The sequence below is a fragment of the Nelumbo nucifera genome, chromosome 5 (genome assembly GCF_055504915.1).
Source record: "Nelumbo nucifera cultivar China Antique chromosome 5, China Antique-T2T, whole genome shotgun sequence".
Lineage (NCBI taxonomy): Eukaryota > Viridiplantae > Streptophyta > Magnoliopsida > Proteales > Nelumbonaceae > Nelumbo > Nelumbo nucifera.
Genome location: NC_142653.1, coordinates 20323068 through 20336765, shown reverse-complemented (window position 1 = coordinate 20336765; position 13698 = coordinate 20323068). Strand labels below are relative to the sequence as shown.

The window sequence follows — 13698 nt, the reverse complement described above, 5'->3', positions numbered from 1 at the left end:
ATAATTTATTATTTTTGTTAAAAATTATTAATATAATTAATCTAAATTATTAAATTATTTTTATAATAAAGTACTAAAATAAAGATTATTAAATTATTAATATATTATCAGTTTATATTGTTTCACATTTTCATAACAAATCCTATGTATTGCATGAGTCCCTATTAGTAATAAACACAAATACAGGAGTATAAGGCCAAGATACGATGTGAGGTCGTTGTTAGGCGCGCCTCGTAAAGAGCAGGACTCGTTAGTTGGTATCGTTTTTATATTTCAAATTATAAAAGTAAGCTTAGTCGAATCTGACCCAAAATTCCACCAACCACAAGAAGGGTCAACAACTCAACATAATAATTTATTTATTCATCGAAAAGGAAAAAAGAATACCACAAGTTACCACAAAACGCCAACCCTCCAACTACCGACATCCCTATCGATGGCCGATGGGTTGGAACTGGGATTGGGAAGGGCTTTGACAAAGACAAAAACCTTTCTCTCTCTCTCAATGGACTTAATCAACACGATGTATTCATCCTCTCTCACTCTCTCTCTCTCTCGTCATTCCTCACCTGCTTGGTTGATCCTATACCTTTATATTTATATTTAGAGGTTTCAAAGTTTTTAAGTTGAACAATTCCTTAAAATGGCTTTTAAAAAAATAATTATTTGACCAAATGGTTTAGTTGTATATTGTATGAAGAGACGTATTAAAAAATAAAAATCTCAACTAATAGCTTAATCTTTTGGGTTTAACGATTCTTTGAAAGGAGGAATGACAATCATCTCAAGTACGACATCATTGAACATTGTACTCACTTTCAAAAAAAAGCACATATCTACAAAATGGAGACCTAATAACCATAAATTATTATATGATGAAATAGTGAATAAATTTACAAGTGTAATTTCTTCTGTACCCAAAAAATAATACCTTCTATATTATATGTAGGGCCCGTTTGAGAGGGGTTCAGCGTTGATTAAAATGCATTGGCCGAGCCTAATTGAAGGGTATTGATGAGGGCGGATTTAGCCCTCAAATGACATTGTGACATGTAGTACCTCAGAACAACTAGGTGACACCCGGAAGCACTTAGGCAACAACTTGTCAAGTTGATGGTGTCCAACCTGGTGGACTGGCGGTCTGGCACATGCACCAACCTGGCGACCTACAAGACGTGTTCACCGACAAGTTCGGCATACATATCCTAACACTCCCACGATCCTTGGAAGTTAGCCCACGTGTCGAACGATCCGAAGGGTGGTCAACATGCATGGCGGTTATCTCCAGGAATCTCGAACCACTTAGACGAGCTCGCAGAAATCTCGGATATGGTGCGTGAAGCCCACGCACCTGGCGGCCTGGTCCAAGCGCCGACTTGGTGACTTGGCCCAGGCGCAAACTGGCGAGCTGATAAAAGACTTCGGCTCCACATAAGACCCAATCGCCTCTTCGGCATGGGTGAAATCAAAGATTAAGGAGAGTGGACTACGAGTCGCTCATAGATCCTAAGGGCTAAGGTGCAGAGCTGATAAAAGACCTCGACACCACATAAGTCCGAGTCACCTCCTCGACATGGGCACATAAGACCCAATCGCCTCTTCGGCATGGGCAAAATCAAGGGTAAGGAGAGTGGACTGCTAGTCGCTCCCAGAGCCTAAGGAATTGAATCAACGCTTACGAGCTCATTGAATTAGTCATTTCAGGCCAAAAGAAGCAATTTACTCCCTTCATCGAATTACTTTCGGCTCGAGAGTGGGGGGCAAATGATGAGGGCGGATTTGGCCCTCCAATGACATTGTGACACATGGCACCTCAGAAAAACTAGGTGACACCCGAAAGCACTCAGGCAACAACTTGCCAAGTTGATGGTGTCCAACCTGGTGGCCTGGCCCAGCGCGACCTGGCGGCATGGCCTAGGCGCGGCCTAGCCCAATGCGAGCTGGTGGCCTGCCCCAGACCTGAGCTGGCGGCCTGCCCCAGGTGCCGACCTGGCAGCCTGGTCCAGGCGCCGACCTGGCGGCTTGGCACATGCGCCGACCTGGCGACTTGCGAGACGTGCTCACCGACAAGTTCGGCATGCATATCCTAACACTCCCACGATCCTTGGAAGTTGGCCCATGTGCCGAACGATCCGGAGGGTGGTCAACGTGCATGGCGGTTACCTCCGAGAATCTCGAACCACTTAGACGACCTCGCAGAAATCTTGGATATGGTGCGTGAAGCCCACGCCAAACAATGCCTATATAAAGGCACCAACCCCAATGGCAAGGAGGCAAATAGGCAAGTAAACAAATTCTAACTCTTATACTTTGTGATTTTTAGCTCGTAGTCTACTATGAGAGTACTGACTTAAGCATCGGAGCGACCTCGCCGGGTTAGCCACCCCGGGTCATCTAACATTTGGTTCCTTGTAGGTCTCTAAAGAGCAATGAACCTCATCAATCCAGCTTGTCACTAGGCAGTTCGCTACCTAGGCTACCCGACACCTCACAGGCAGCTCGACACCTGGTCAGCCCGGCACCTCACAGGCATCTTGGCACCTGGTTAGCTCGGCACCTCACAGACAGCTCGCCACCTGGTCAGCTCGGTACCTCATAGGCAGCTCGACACTATAGCCAGCTCACCACCTAGCCTGCCCAGCTCGACTCAGCTAGGCAGCCAAAGTCCACTTTGGCTTGAGTCATCGGCCACTTAAAAGCAGACCAAATAAAGAAATACTTAGCCAAAAAATCGATGCATCAATAAAAATCGATTCATCAAGTATAATTGTGAAAATGGTATTTTTGTATTTTGAGATTTGACATAATTAAATCAAATTATAATGATTTTAAGTATGATAGCTGGTCGAAGTTGGATACGAATGAAACATATACCATATAGTTTATTGAAATATGAGGTGATTTGTTTGATAATGTTATTTCTTTATTTCGAATTAATTCGGACATGACCTGATTGGCCTTTAAGTGCTAAGTTCTAACATCCACTACCTTTCCAGTTTTCCTCTTTTTACACTTTTACAAAAGTAGGCTCCACCCAGACAACGTTCCACGTTTAACGTTTATTAATTAGTGGGCCATGTCATGTCGTTGCTGTGTTGTCCTTTCAAAGGTATATTTACTTAAATGCCCTCAATACCATGCTTATGTATTGTATAAAGGGGCTACGTAATCAATCACGAGTGAATAATACACTACACCTATGGCGATGGTGTCCCGTAAACATTATTATTATTATTATTTTTGTTTTGATAAAAAGTATCCCGTATATAATATGATGGGACCACACTTACGCTTACAAAATGTCAGCGGTTGATGAGACCTCCTCTCTCTCTCTCCTGCATCGACCATGTCCAAACAAAGAAAGATCTAGTTGATTGAAAGTTGAAACAGGTCCCTTTCTGCACGGATAGACGGTTTGTTTGAAGTTATTTGTAGGTGTCCCGGGTATGTTATGGTTCTATGTTGCTTTTACTTTTGATGGTTCTGGCTTTTCAATGAAGCTTGGTCACTTGGACAGAAGGATTATGTTCTCAGGGTTTAGATATTCTTCGTTTCTTTGCTCTGCTCATGGTTTAACTTGGGAAGTTCTGCTCGGAAGATACTATGAGAGCTGAACTTTTAATTAAAAGCCCATTTTAACTTGAAGGAGTTGTTTTGGTTTCGTTAAAGTATAGTGAATTCGCTTAATTGGGTCATCTGCTGGAGTGGTAGTTTTCTCTTTATTGCATCGCTGTATTAAGGAAGAAGGAGTTCGCGAGGACCTGGGTTGCTACTTTCGGGAAAAAAAGAAAAAGAGAAACTTGGAGAAAATTCCCTGCCTTTGGATTCTGATTTTCAGTTAGCAGGGTAAGTACTTATCTTGATGTTTTCCATATTTCTCCTGTGCAGCGATTAATCCTAATATTTTCCATACTTATCTTTTTTATTGAACTCGAACGCGGAAGGTTATAAAATCTGATTAACCTGTTTGTCGTATTGTTCTTTTGGATATGCTTTGAATAATCCTGACTGACAAAATATCTTTTTTCCTGAATCATCTCCCAAGTATTAATTTGAATTTTCTGCATGTATCTCGAGGCCCAGGAGCCAAGTGATGCATTTTTTGGCATTTTGTATAAAAAGTGTTTTTGTTTTATGTTCTCGGAAGTTACTAATATTGTATTAAGAAGGACAAAAGAATATTGTTATACTGAAGCAAGTTTTTAGACCTGTTTTCTGCCTGCAATTGGGTTCCCATACAACTAATATACTTCTAGTAATAGATCTCAATTTGAAGAAACATTATGAGGATTTTTAGAACGTTTTTACTCTTAAAAATATATTTTTATAATAGAAAATCATAATTATTTTAGCTTGATCTATTTGTGAGTATTTTTTTCCTGTACTGTAGAGAGTTGCAGAGCAATATACTGAATAAACTGTATGTTGGAAGCTTTCTTAACAAGATTTTTAGAGGATTAAATAGGAACTGTTGTTTATATGAATGGATAGGTAATGTTTAAACAATGCTAAATGTGGGCCTTTCAATTGTTAACTTGAATGTTCAGAATCAACGATACTTTTGTGTGATGGGGAAAGATGTTGCTGAAGTTACACAATTGCTGTCATGCTCCAATGTTAAGGTAGATATGACTGCCATAGCCTTTTCTGTGCATATCAGTTTGAGTGTGTTGAATTTTCCCCAAATGTAGATTTTTATCATCTTGTCTATTCAAATTTTCCGTATCTTTAATCAATTTTATGAAAACCATCTTGACTTCCTTGTAATAAGTTCAGATTGAAATCTGGGCCAGAATAGGATTTTGAATTAGTTAATTACATCCTAATGTGGAGTAATTATAAGAAGATACAAAAATTCAATTGACAACCTGAACAAAATTCAATAAAGAATGCAAAGTTTCAGGAAAAAGGGGATAAAAAAATTCCTTCCTCTCATTGATCAAGAGAGTAAGAAATGGATATAATTTCCTCTCTGAAAACCTAACGAGTTTTCTTGCTTTTTACTTCTTTTTCATTTTTGGCAATGAAGACAACAAAAATAAAGATAAAAAGAATATGAACCTTCACGTGGAGGGTGGCAATGGGTTACCTTTACACTATTGAGGCTTGAATGTCGGGGATCTAATGATTACATGCCTGGTAAAAAGTCAAATTGGGTAGAACTGCATGATTTCATTCCTTCCCAGCACTATATACCCTTTTAAATATTTTATAAGACTATTTTCATGTAAATACATATTCCAATAGAACTGTGGAAATGTATGATAGGTAGGCTCATTGTGGTTAACTAAGGTATTTAATAAGACAATGAAAGGAAAGAAGATGCCCAATGAATGGAGAAAGAGCAGTATGATGCCTATATTTAAGAATAAAAGATGATATACAAAGTTGTAATAACTATTGAGGGATCAAACTTATGAGCTACACCATGAAACTTTGGGAGAGAACAATTGAGCAGAGGTTACAACGTGCAAAAAAAATATTAGAGACCCAATTTGGGTTTATGCCAAGGAGATCAAGCATGGAAGCTATCTTTCTTTTGAGATGATTGATAAAAAAAAGTTTAGAGAGAAGAGGAAGGATCTTTATATGGTGTTCATTAATCTAGATAAAGCATACGAAAGAGTCCCTAAAGAAATAATATGGTAGATCTTGGAAACAAAAGGGGTTCCTAATGGGTATATTGACTTATTAAGGATATATATGCATGAGGGTGCATCAACCAAGGTTAGAATACCTGTGGGAGAGAAATTAGATTTTACAATTATGATGGACCTTCACCAAGGTTCAACACTTAGCCCTTATTTATTTGTTTTAACAATAGATGAATTGATTGAACATATTCAGGAGGAGGTCTCATGGTGTACGTTGTTTACGTTGTTTGCTGATGAAATTGTTTGATGAAACTAACGAAGGATTAAATGAAAAATTAAATTTATGGACAAATACCTTAGAAACAAGAGGTTTAAAATAAGGACTAAAACAGAATATATGATATGTTGATTTAATAATAATAGGAGTACAAATCAGGGTACACATATGATTGGAGACCAAGAGATAACTAAATGAGTCACACCATAGAATGAACAAAATGGAGGGATGCATCCAGAATCTAATGTGATAGATGAATACCACTTAGATTAAAAGGAAAATTCTATAATACAGTTGTAAGGCCAGCTATGTTGTATGAAGCAGAGTGTTGGGCAGTCAAGAAACAATATGTCTAAAAAATGAATGTGGCTGAAATGCATATACTAAGATGGATGTGGAAAAGTTGGAAAGGATAGGCTCAGAAATGAAGTCATTTGAAGGAACCAATGTTTTAAAATGTTAAGGTGTGATGTGGAGCGTTCCACTACCTAGAGGCATGAGGCATAGTTCAAAATGTAAGAGGCATAAGCCTCCTAAAGAGGAGGAAGAAGAAGAAGAGAAAGGGGATCTCATTTTGTTTTTTTTTTTTTTGTTTCATTTTTATGAAAATATGTTTTATATTAAGAAGAATGAAGATGCATAACACTAGTTGAAGGGCGGGGGGGGGGGGATGATATTATCGAACAACAGTTGTGGATCTGTTCTCACAAACTTTAAACTACCAAAACTAGTTTTTTTCCTCCAATATCCTTTTTTTTTTCATCTAAATATTTATGAGTAGCAATGTTTCTCAGTTTCTGTTTTTATATGTATTTATTTATTCATCTTATCTGAATTATCCAATGACACAGGTGCATCGTTTAATGTGCATGGAGCTTATGAAATCTGTGGATCAAATCTTATGGATATTCCCATACATAGAATCTTCTCGACCACGTTGCACATCTGGAATAGAAGCCCTGTGCTCAATAAACGGTGCAATAGAGAAAGCCAAATTACTCATTCAGTATTGCACTGAAGCTAGCAAGCTATACTTGGTACGATTTCTAATGAATAAAGAAAGAGAAAAAATGCCAATGCATTTAGAACAGCTTTTGATGAACAGAACCTACATAGATCATTCAGACTTGTATTATCTAAGTGTTAGGGAAAGTATTTGGAGGTAAACTTGGCTATTAGAATGAAAGCTTTAGGAAACGGATCATTAGCAATTGGAACATTAATCTGAAAATGATATCAAATTCTAAAGAGCTATTGAATTCATTAGTAGAGTGATCACCACTCCTTGTATTTACCTTGTCCATCTCATGTCTTTCTACTCATTAAGTGGTCCACTTTTAGGATATTTGCTTTGGTTTTAACTAGTATATAGGGAAGCTAATCTGCCTATGGATTATGATTACTTGCTTTTGTTGTGATGTAAATCAGTATATGTGGATACTACATGGATTCCCCTGAGATCTCTTATCATTTGCATTGGAGGATGCCATGGGCTATGCATATGGGTTTACGCAATTGGCAACCCTCCCTCATCTTTTGCCTTTCCCTCTAATATAGTTTTTCTTTCTTCACCATAATAATTAATTAATAAATAAAATAATCACCATCACAATCTACCTTATCCCAACCAAATGTGGTTAACAACATGAATCTTATACTTAACTACCTGAACAGAGGTTGTGCCTCAATTTAAGGTCATATCTTCTGTTAAAGAATTGAACCGAGAAATCTTGCCTCGCTAGTCACTACCTCAACAAGGTTTTTTTTTTTTGTTCTTCCCTTTATCATTCTTGAACTTTCAACCTGCACGAAACATCTTCTCTAGTTGGCATTCCTTTGGTTTTACCATTCATCCATGTCAATATAGTATGTATGCATGTAACTTCACTTTCAGCTTTGGTGTATGTGCAAATGCATAAGATTCCTAAAATATATTTGTACTTTATCCATCCAGATCTAACTCTATACTATGATTTACATCTTCTCAACCTCTTCTTCCTATGGATAATTGATCCAAGACACTGAAAATTGGAGTCCTGTTACACTATACTCTAAAGAACGAGAGAAACTGATGAAAATGTGTCCATTCAATTACTTGATAACCTGATTTTGATCATATCATGTGTAACAATTTAATGGGGTTGTGGATTCTGATTTGATCATCTTTCTAAGCATTCTGGTGAATTCTGTAACCTCACTTTGCTGTTTGCTTATGACATTGTCATAACTGTGGTAGAAATACTGACTACTTTTACAAGGCAACTGGTTCTTTTGTTGTGACTGTATATCTCTTTAAGGGCATAGACATACAAAAGGCAATGGGCCCAGTTTAACCTGCTTTGAACTGAAACCAAACTGAATCAAACCAACAATTAACCCAGAGTGCGAGATGGCAATTTCGAGCAAACTATAAGGGCAGTAAAGGTATATATTAGTGATTGACAACTGGCCACCCACCTATTTTGAAGTGGAAAAGTTACTAGAAGTTATGAAAATCCTTTTTTCTCTTTGATTAATCACCCTGGTTGAAATTTCTGTTGAGATCAATTTGCCTCTATATTCAGAGCCTGTCAAGTGGTAAGCCAAGCTAACAAAATCATCATAATGGAATTAAAGATTTCATATTGCATAAAGCTGTACAAATTACGGCATTAAATTTTCCTGGAAACTATTTTGTTACCATATCTAAAGCTACATGTTTAATTTAAAGTTACTGATTCTGGTAAATTTCTTTTGTAAATAAAGGCATTTTATATGTATGTTGTGGGCTTTTCCATGTTCCCTTTTGTGGCCTATTACCTATTTTTCTTCATTCATCTGAAGTCTTTGAGATTGTTTGCCATTCTTTAAATAACTTGTGCTTTCCATAAACCATTTTCAGGCAATTAGAGGGGAAACCATGGTTGCAAGGTTTGAAAGAGTACGTGATGAACTTGTTAGAAGTTTAAGTCAAATTCAAGATATGGTTCCAATAGTGTTGGCAGTAGAGGTTTGTCAGTCTCTATTCTCCTCTAAGGACTTCATCTATTTATTATTTTTTGTTGTGTGAAATAGGAAATTTTAGAACAATAGGGGTCATTACCCAATGTTGGTCCTTGTTATCTGGGGTCTTGGGAGGGGTAGATTGGTTATGAACCTGATCTTTGGAATTTTATTGCACTAAGTGGCCCCTCTCAGGCTCAAACCAACATTCTTACACTTGTCAGCCTGAGATTTTACCATTGCACCAAGCAATAGAAAGTTACAATGGGGTAATAGTGTAATTAAGACAATGTACAAAACTGTGATGGCATATTTGATATTAATAAAACCTCTAACCATTACTGGTAGAAAAATGGTGGCATGTTTTTTCCACTAAAGAAGGCATGTATCCCCCACTCAACGTCAACCAACAGAAAGCGTCATGCTGTTTTGATCTTATTCTGAGAAGTTAATGCTTTGAACTTGTTGGGGTTGCAGTCATCAGTGTCCCTCCAATACCACATGATATTCTGCTTTTATTTTTTACAATGTTACAGCCACATGTCTAGATGTGTTGTATCTGTAAAACAAATAATACCTTTATCCCTCATGTTAGGGATATTTTAACTCTTATATGGAACAAGAATTTATTAGGATAGTGACAATAAGAAAAGAAGAAAGAGATAACTTAGGTTTAGCTGGCTAAAAATAGGTTTCTCATGTCAGGGCAATTTTAACTCTTATATTGACAACAGATCAACAATAATTTTATTAATGTAGTGACAATCAGAAAATTAGAAAGAGCTAGCTTGGATATAGCTGGCTCAAACTAGGTTTATGGGAGCCTCATTATTACAAAATGTATCCAAAAGATATTACAACCATATTTACAGCAAGGACACAGCTGGATATGGTATTGGATACAAAATTTACAATAAAAACTGAAGTATCAACACGATGCAGCACTCTTGTATGGGTATCCAGGTATCATATCCATAATTGTCAAAATCTTTCAATTTATGATGCAATTCATGATTCAAATCATGAATGGATTTTTTTCAAGAAAATCATGAAGGGTTATGATGCTAATCTTATATCTGAATCCTTTTTCTGAAATAAAACATCTTATGTTTTTTGTTCTCTAGTCTCTACCTTGTCTTTCTCCGTTCCTTCTTAAAATATTCAAGGAGATTTTGTTCTGAAACCCTTTCTAGAGTAAGGTTTGTTTGGGATATTTAAAAACCTGTGTCCGGATCAGGTAGGATTGGTGAACACACTGAATAAGCACTCAATAAATTTTTTGATACCTGTCCCATAAAAAACCCCCCAGCCTACCATTGAAATGATTCAAAACGAATTTCTAAGACAGCTGTCAGAATGTTTATTGGGTGCTTGCTCAGTGTGCTCACTAGGGTGTGCCTACTAGATCTTGTCTTCTTAGGAGTTCTCCTTAAAATAACAGTGCTAAATGGTTTCTAAAAGAAAATTTGGAGATCAATTTGCCAAGAGCACTTGATTGGGTTATTCATAAGGTTCATACCTCTCAAATAGAATCCAATCGTTACTCCTAACTCTGCTATGACTATTTGATTTTATTTCTTTATCATATTCTTTTGGTATAATTTTGTAGTAAAATGTTCTCTGCAGATATCTGGAATCATCAACGATCTTAGGACTTCAGAGTTTCTGCTGGAATCCTCTGAAGAAGAGGTTGGAAAGGTTGTATTAGAGTTGATTAGGAAGGACGTATCTATGTCTGGTTCAATGGAAACTTCTGAAGCTGAGGCATTTAAGCTTGCAGCTTTGAGACTGAAACTTACATCCCCAAAGGCTCTATTGATAGAGAGAAGAGCTATTAAGAAGCTAATTGATAAATTCCATGACACTGAGAAGAAGGAGAGGATCCTTAAGTATCTTCTATATCTTCTGAGGAAATATGGCAAATCATATGAGGGTGATGAAACAGAGAATGCCACTGCTCAGTATGAAAGTGTACATTCAAGCGAAGACTATATATGCAGTGGTGCTATATGTGGTCAGTCAATTGATCAGAAAAATGATGTAGAATATGGGTATAGAGATGCTCGAAGTTATAAATCTTGTACAGCAATACCTCCTGAGGAATTCAGATGCCCCATTTCTTCAATACTTATGCACGATCCTGTCACTATTGCTTCTGGAGAAACCTTTGAAAGGGCGTGGATAGAGAAGTGGCTCAATGAGGGCAACGGAACATGTCCAAAGACTCATAAAAAGTTGCCACATCTATCTATTACTCCAAACTATCTAATGAAGGACCTTATTTGCAAGTGGTGTACAGAGCATGGGGTCACAATTCCTAGCCCATGTTCACAACCAATTCCTGCAGCATTTTACTCGTGGAAAACTTCATCTTCCAATTCCATTGCTAGCTTTGGCAGTTCTCTAAATGATGCACATCTTAGGATTGATGTCAGTACCGTATCTATTGACTCTTCAGATGTTAGTTATGTTTCTGATTCTTCTCATGTTAAGGTGACAGATAGCTCAAGTTTTATATCCTCTCAAGGGAATTGCAATTTCCACAAATCCCAATCTTTTGAAAGTTTTAACAGTGAGAAAATTTCACTGTTGCTCTCTAAACTTGCTGCACTTCCGTGGGAATCACAATGCAAAGCTGTGGAAGACACTAAAAAGCATTGGAAAGACAATTACCGATCATGCTATTTTGTGTTATCTAATAGTTCTGTTGACTCACTAGTTAGATTTTTGAAGTGTGCATGTGATGTTAATGATACAAAAGCACAAAGGGATGGTGCTCAAGTGCTTTTGGCATTACTTAGGGAGACCAGGTAATTTGTCCTTCGCTTTTGCTGGTGGCTATGTCTAATAAGTCCTTCTTTCCTTGAAAATCCTTTATCCCCTATAGAATGCATACAAGATAATTTATTTTTCAAATGGGTTTAAAAATTTGATAGATGTCCTATGTGATTCTGATTTATTTGTTTTTATATGCTTCTAATTTTTGACTCATCCAGTGGGTGTAAAAATTGGTTTCTCTCAGCTGATATCATGTAAAACTGTCAGTCTGGCATGGTTGCATGGCTTAAATTTACCAAAGAACATGTTTTTTCCAGTCATTGCATGGCACCACCTAGTGTGTCTCTTCACTGTAGAATGTTGAAAAAAAAATTTCAGATGATGAAATGTTATATTCTTATCTTGTGCTTATGGTCCTTGTTCATGTTTAGCCTTGACTATGAAATGCCTTCATGGTCATGCTTGCATTTCCTTTCACCTTTCTAATATATGATTTTAAAGAAGATTCCCTATTTTTCTTATTTTCACATTTTGTGCTGTTTTGTGCAGTGCAATACCACCTTTAAGTGAAGAGATGTTTCATTTATTGGTTAATTTTCTCAACTCTGAAATCACTGAAGAAGCTCTTGTGATTATGGAAGTTTTGTCAAGCCACCGGCATTGTCGATCAAAGATTGTGATGTCTGGTGCTCTTCCTTCCATCCTAAACATGCTTGATACTCAAATTAGAGAATTCCAGGCTCCTGCTACTAGAATATTGTATAACTTGTCCTTAAACAGAGACATTGGGTCCTGTATTCTGTCCTTGGGATGTATCCCAAAGTTGATTCCGCTTTTCAGTGATAGTTTGCTTGCAGGGCATTGCATTAAAATTCTAAACAACTTGTGTGATATTGAAGAAGCAAGGAAAGAAGTTGCTGAAACCAATGGATGTTTAACTTCCATTGCAAAATTACTTGAGACGGGGAATCCTGAGGAACAAGAATATTCGGTGACTGTTCTCCTTTCTTTATGTTCTCAGTGCATAAAGTATTGCCAGATGGTCACGGACGAGGGCGTTATCTCATCTTTGGTCATTATATCAGTCAATGGGAATATCGGAGGGAAGGAGGGTGCAATGGAATTGCTTAGGATTTTGAAAGATATAAGACATAATGATCATCTTGAAAGTTTGACTTGTCACCCTGGACTGGACCCTGACTTGTCACGGGACCCTGCAAAGCACTCCAAAGGGAAAAAGCCATCTTCCAAGGCTGCTCACTTTTTTGGAAGAAAGTTGGTAATATTCTCAAAGCCCTGATCTTTAGCTCTCTTATGAGCTTTGGCGACTTGGATGGTCTATATCATGGAGGACAACAAACAGGGTCCAGGTACAGTTATTTGTGTATATTTCCACATGAGCTGACCAGTTTACATGCTTATGAGCTTATCAAGGGAAAGTATAAGCAACATATTAAGCTTGATATGATCCATAGGTGATGGGTCTCTTGCTTCATCAGCAAAACATGGTGCTGAAGCACCATGATTGGTTAAAGAAGTATCTCTAAGGGAATTTGGGTTAATACAGCTATAAAGTCTGATTACCAAAATGCGCTGAAGAGACTTCATGAACCAACCATGATGTTTCAGCACAGTGTGCTTTTGAAGCTTTAGCAGCAGATAGGAACTCATGAGTAGGTTGGTCTGTCTTGCTAACTGTATGAATATATATGTAATTACAATTAATTGGTTACTCATTCACGTTGTTTCAGCCGGTTGTTCTGGCTTTTTACTAACAAAATTGTAAAGTCGTGCTGTATGAATGGAGGTAGCTGCTTTTTGATATGATCAGTTCTGGTATTTCTTGGTGCACTTTTCCCTGCGTCCATGTTGAGGCTCGATCAATTTTCTTCATTTCAAGTTTGAGGTATTTGAATATTGTAGCATTATTCAACTGTACATGTCACAAGACAGTTATTCAACTGTAAATTGTCACAAGACAGTTTATCTGTGCAAGCAATTATCTATATAAATCTGTTGCCAGTTGCAACTGGTAACTTCATATTTAAGGTTGTAGCCTATTTTATG

General features: G+C 37.3%; 1 protein-coding gene across 3 annotated transcripts; it reads left to right on the top strand.

Moving 5' to 3' along the window:
* Positions 1 to 3368: 3368 nt before the first annotated feature.
* On the top strand, positions 3369 to 13459 carry LOC104595666 (U-box domain-containing protein 5-like). Of its 3 annotated transcripts, XM_010256497.3 has the most exons (6): positions 3372 to 3846; positions 4548 to 4622; positions 6723 to 6908; positions 8753 to 8860; positions 10480 to 11663; positions 12181 to 13459. In XM_010256497.3, the coding sequence occupies exons 2-6, from the start codon at positions 4569 to 4571 to the stop codon at positions 12929 to 12931; spliced, it is 2283 nt and encodes a 760-aa protein (XP_010254799.1). In that variant the 5' UTR covers positions 3372 to 3846; positions 4548 to 4568; the 3' UTR covers positions 12932 to 13459. The 3 variants fall into 3 exon arrangements, with proteins under 3 accessions (XP_019053006.1, XP_088743279.1, XP_010254799.1); XM_019197461.2 differs by lacking the exon at positions 8753 to 8860 and having other exon boundaries at positions 3369 to 3846; XM_088887153.1 differs by lacking the exon at positions 4548 to 4622 and having other exon boundaries at positions 3371 to 3846.
* Positions 13460 to 13698: the final 239 nt, after the last annotated feature.

Excerpts from the sequence above, each read along its gene's own strand:
- LOC104595666 (XM_010256497.3), top strand. The coding sequence starts at position 4,569 with ATGGGGAAAGATGTTGCTGAAGTTACACAATTGCTGTCATGCTCCAAT. Across the intron at positions 8,861-10,479 it reads CAATAGTGTTGGCAGTAGAG|ATATCTGGAATCATCAACGA; the intron begins GTTTGTCAGTCT and ends TGTTCTCTGCAG. Across the intron at positions 11,664-12,180 it reads GCATTACTTAGGGAGACCAG|TGCAATACCACCTTTAAGTG; the intron begins GTAATTTGTCCT and ends TGTTTTGTGCAG.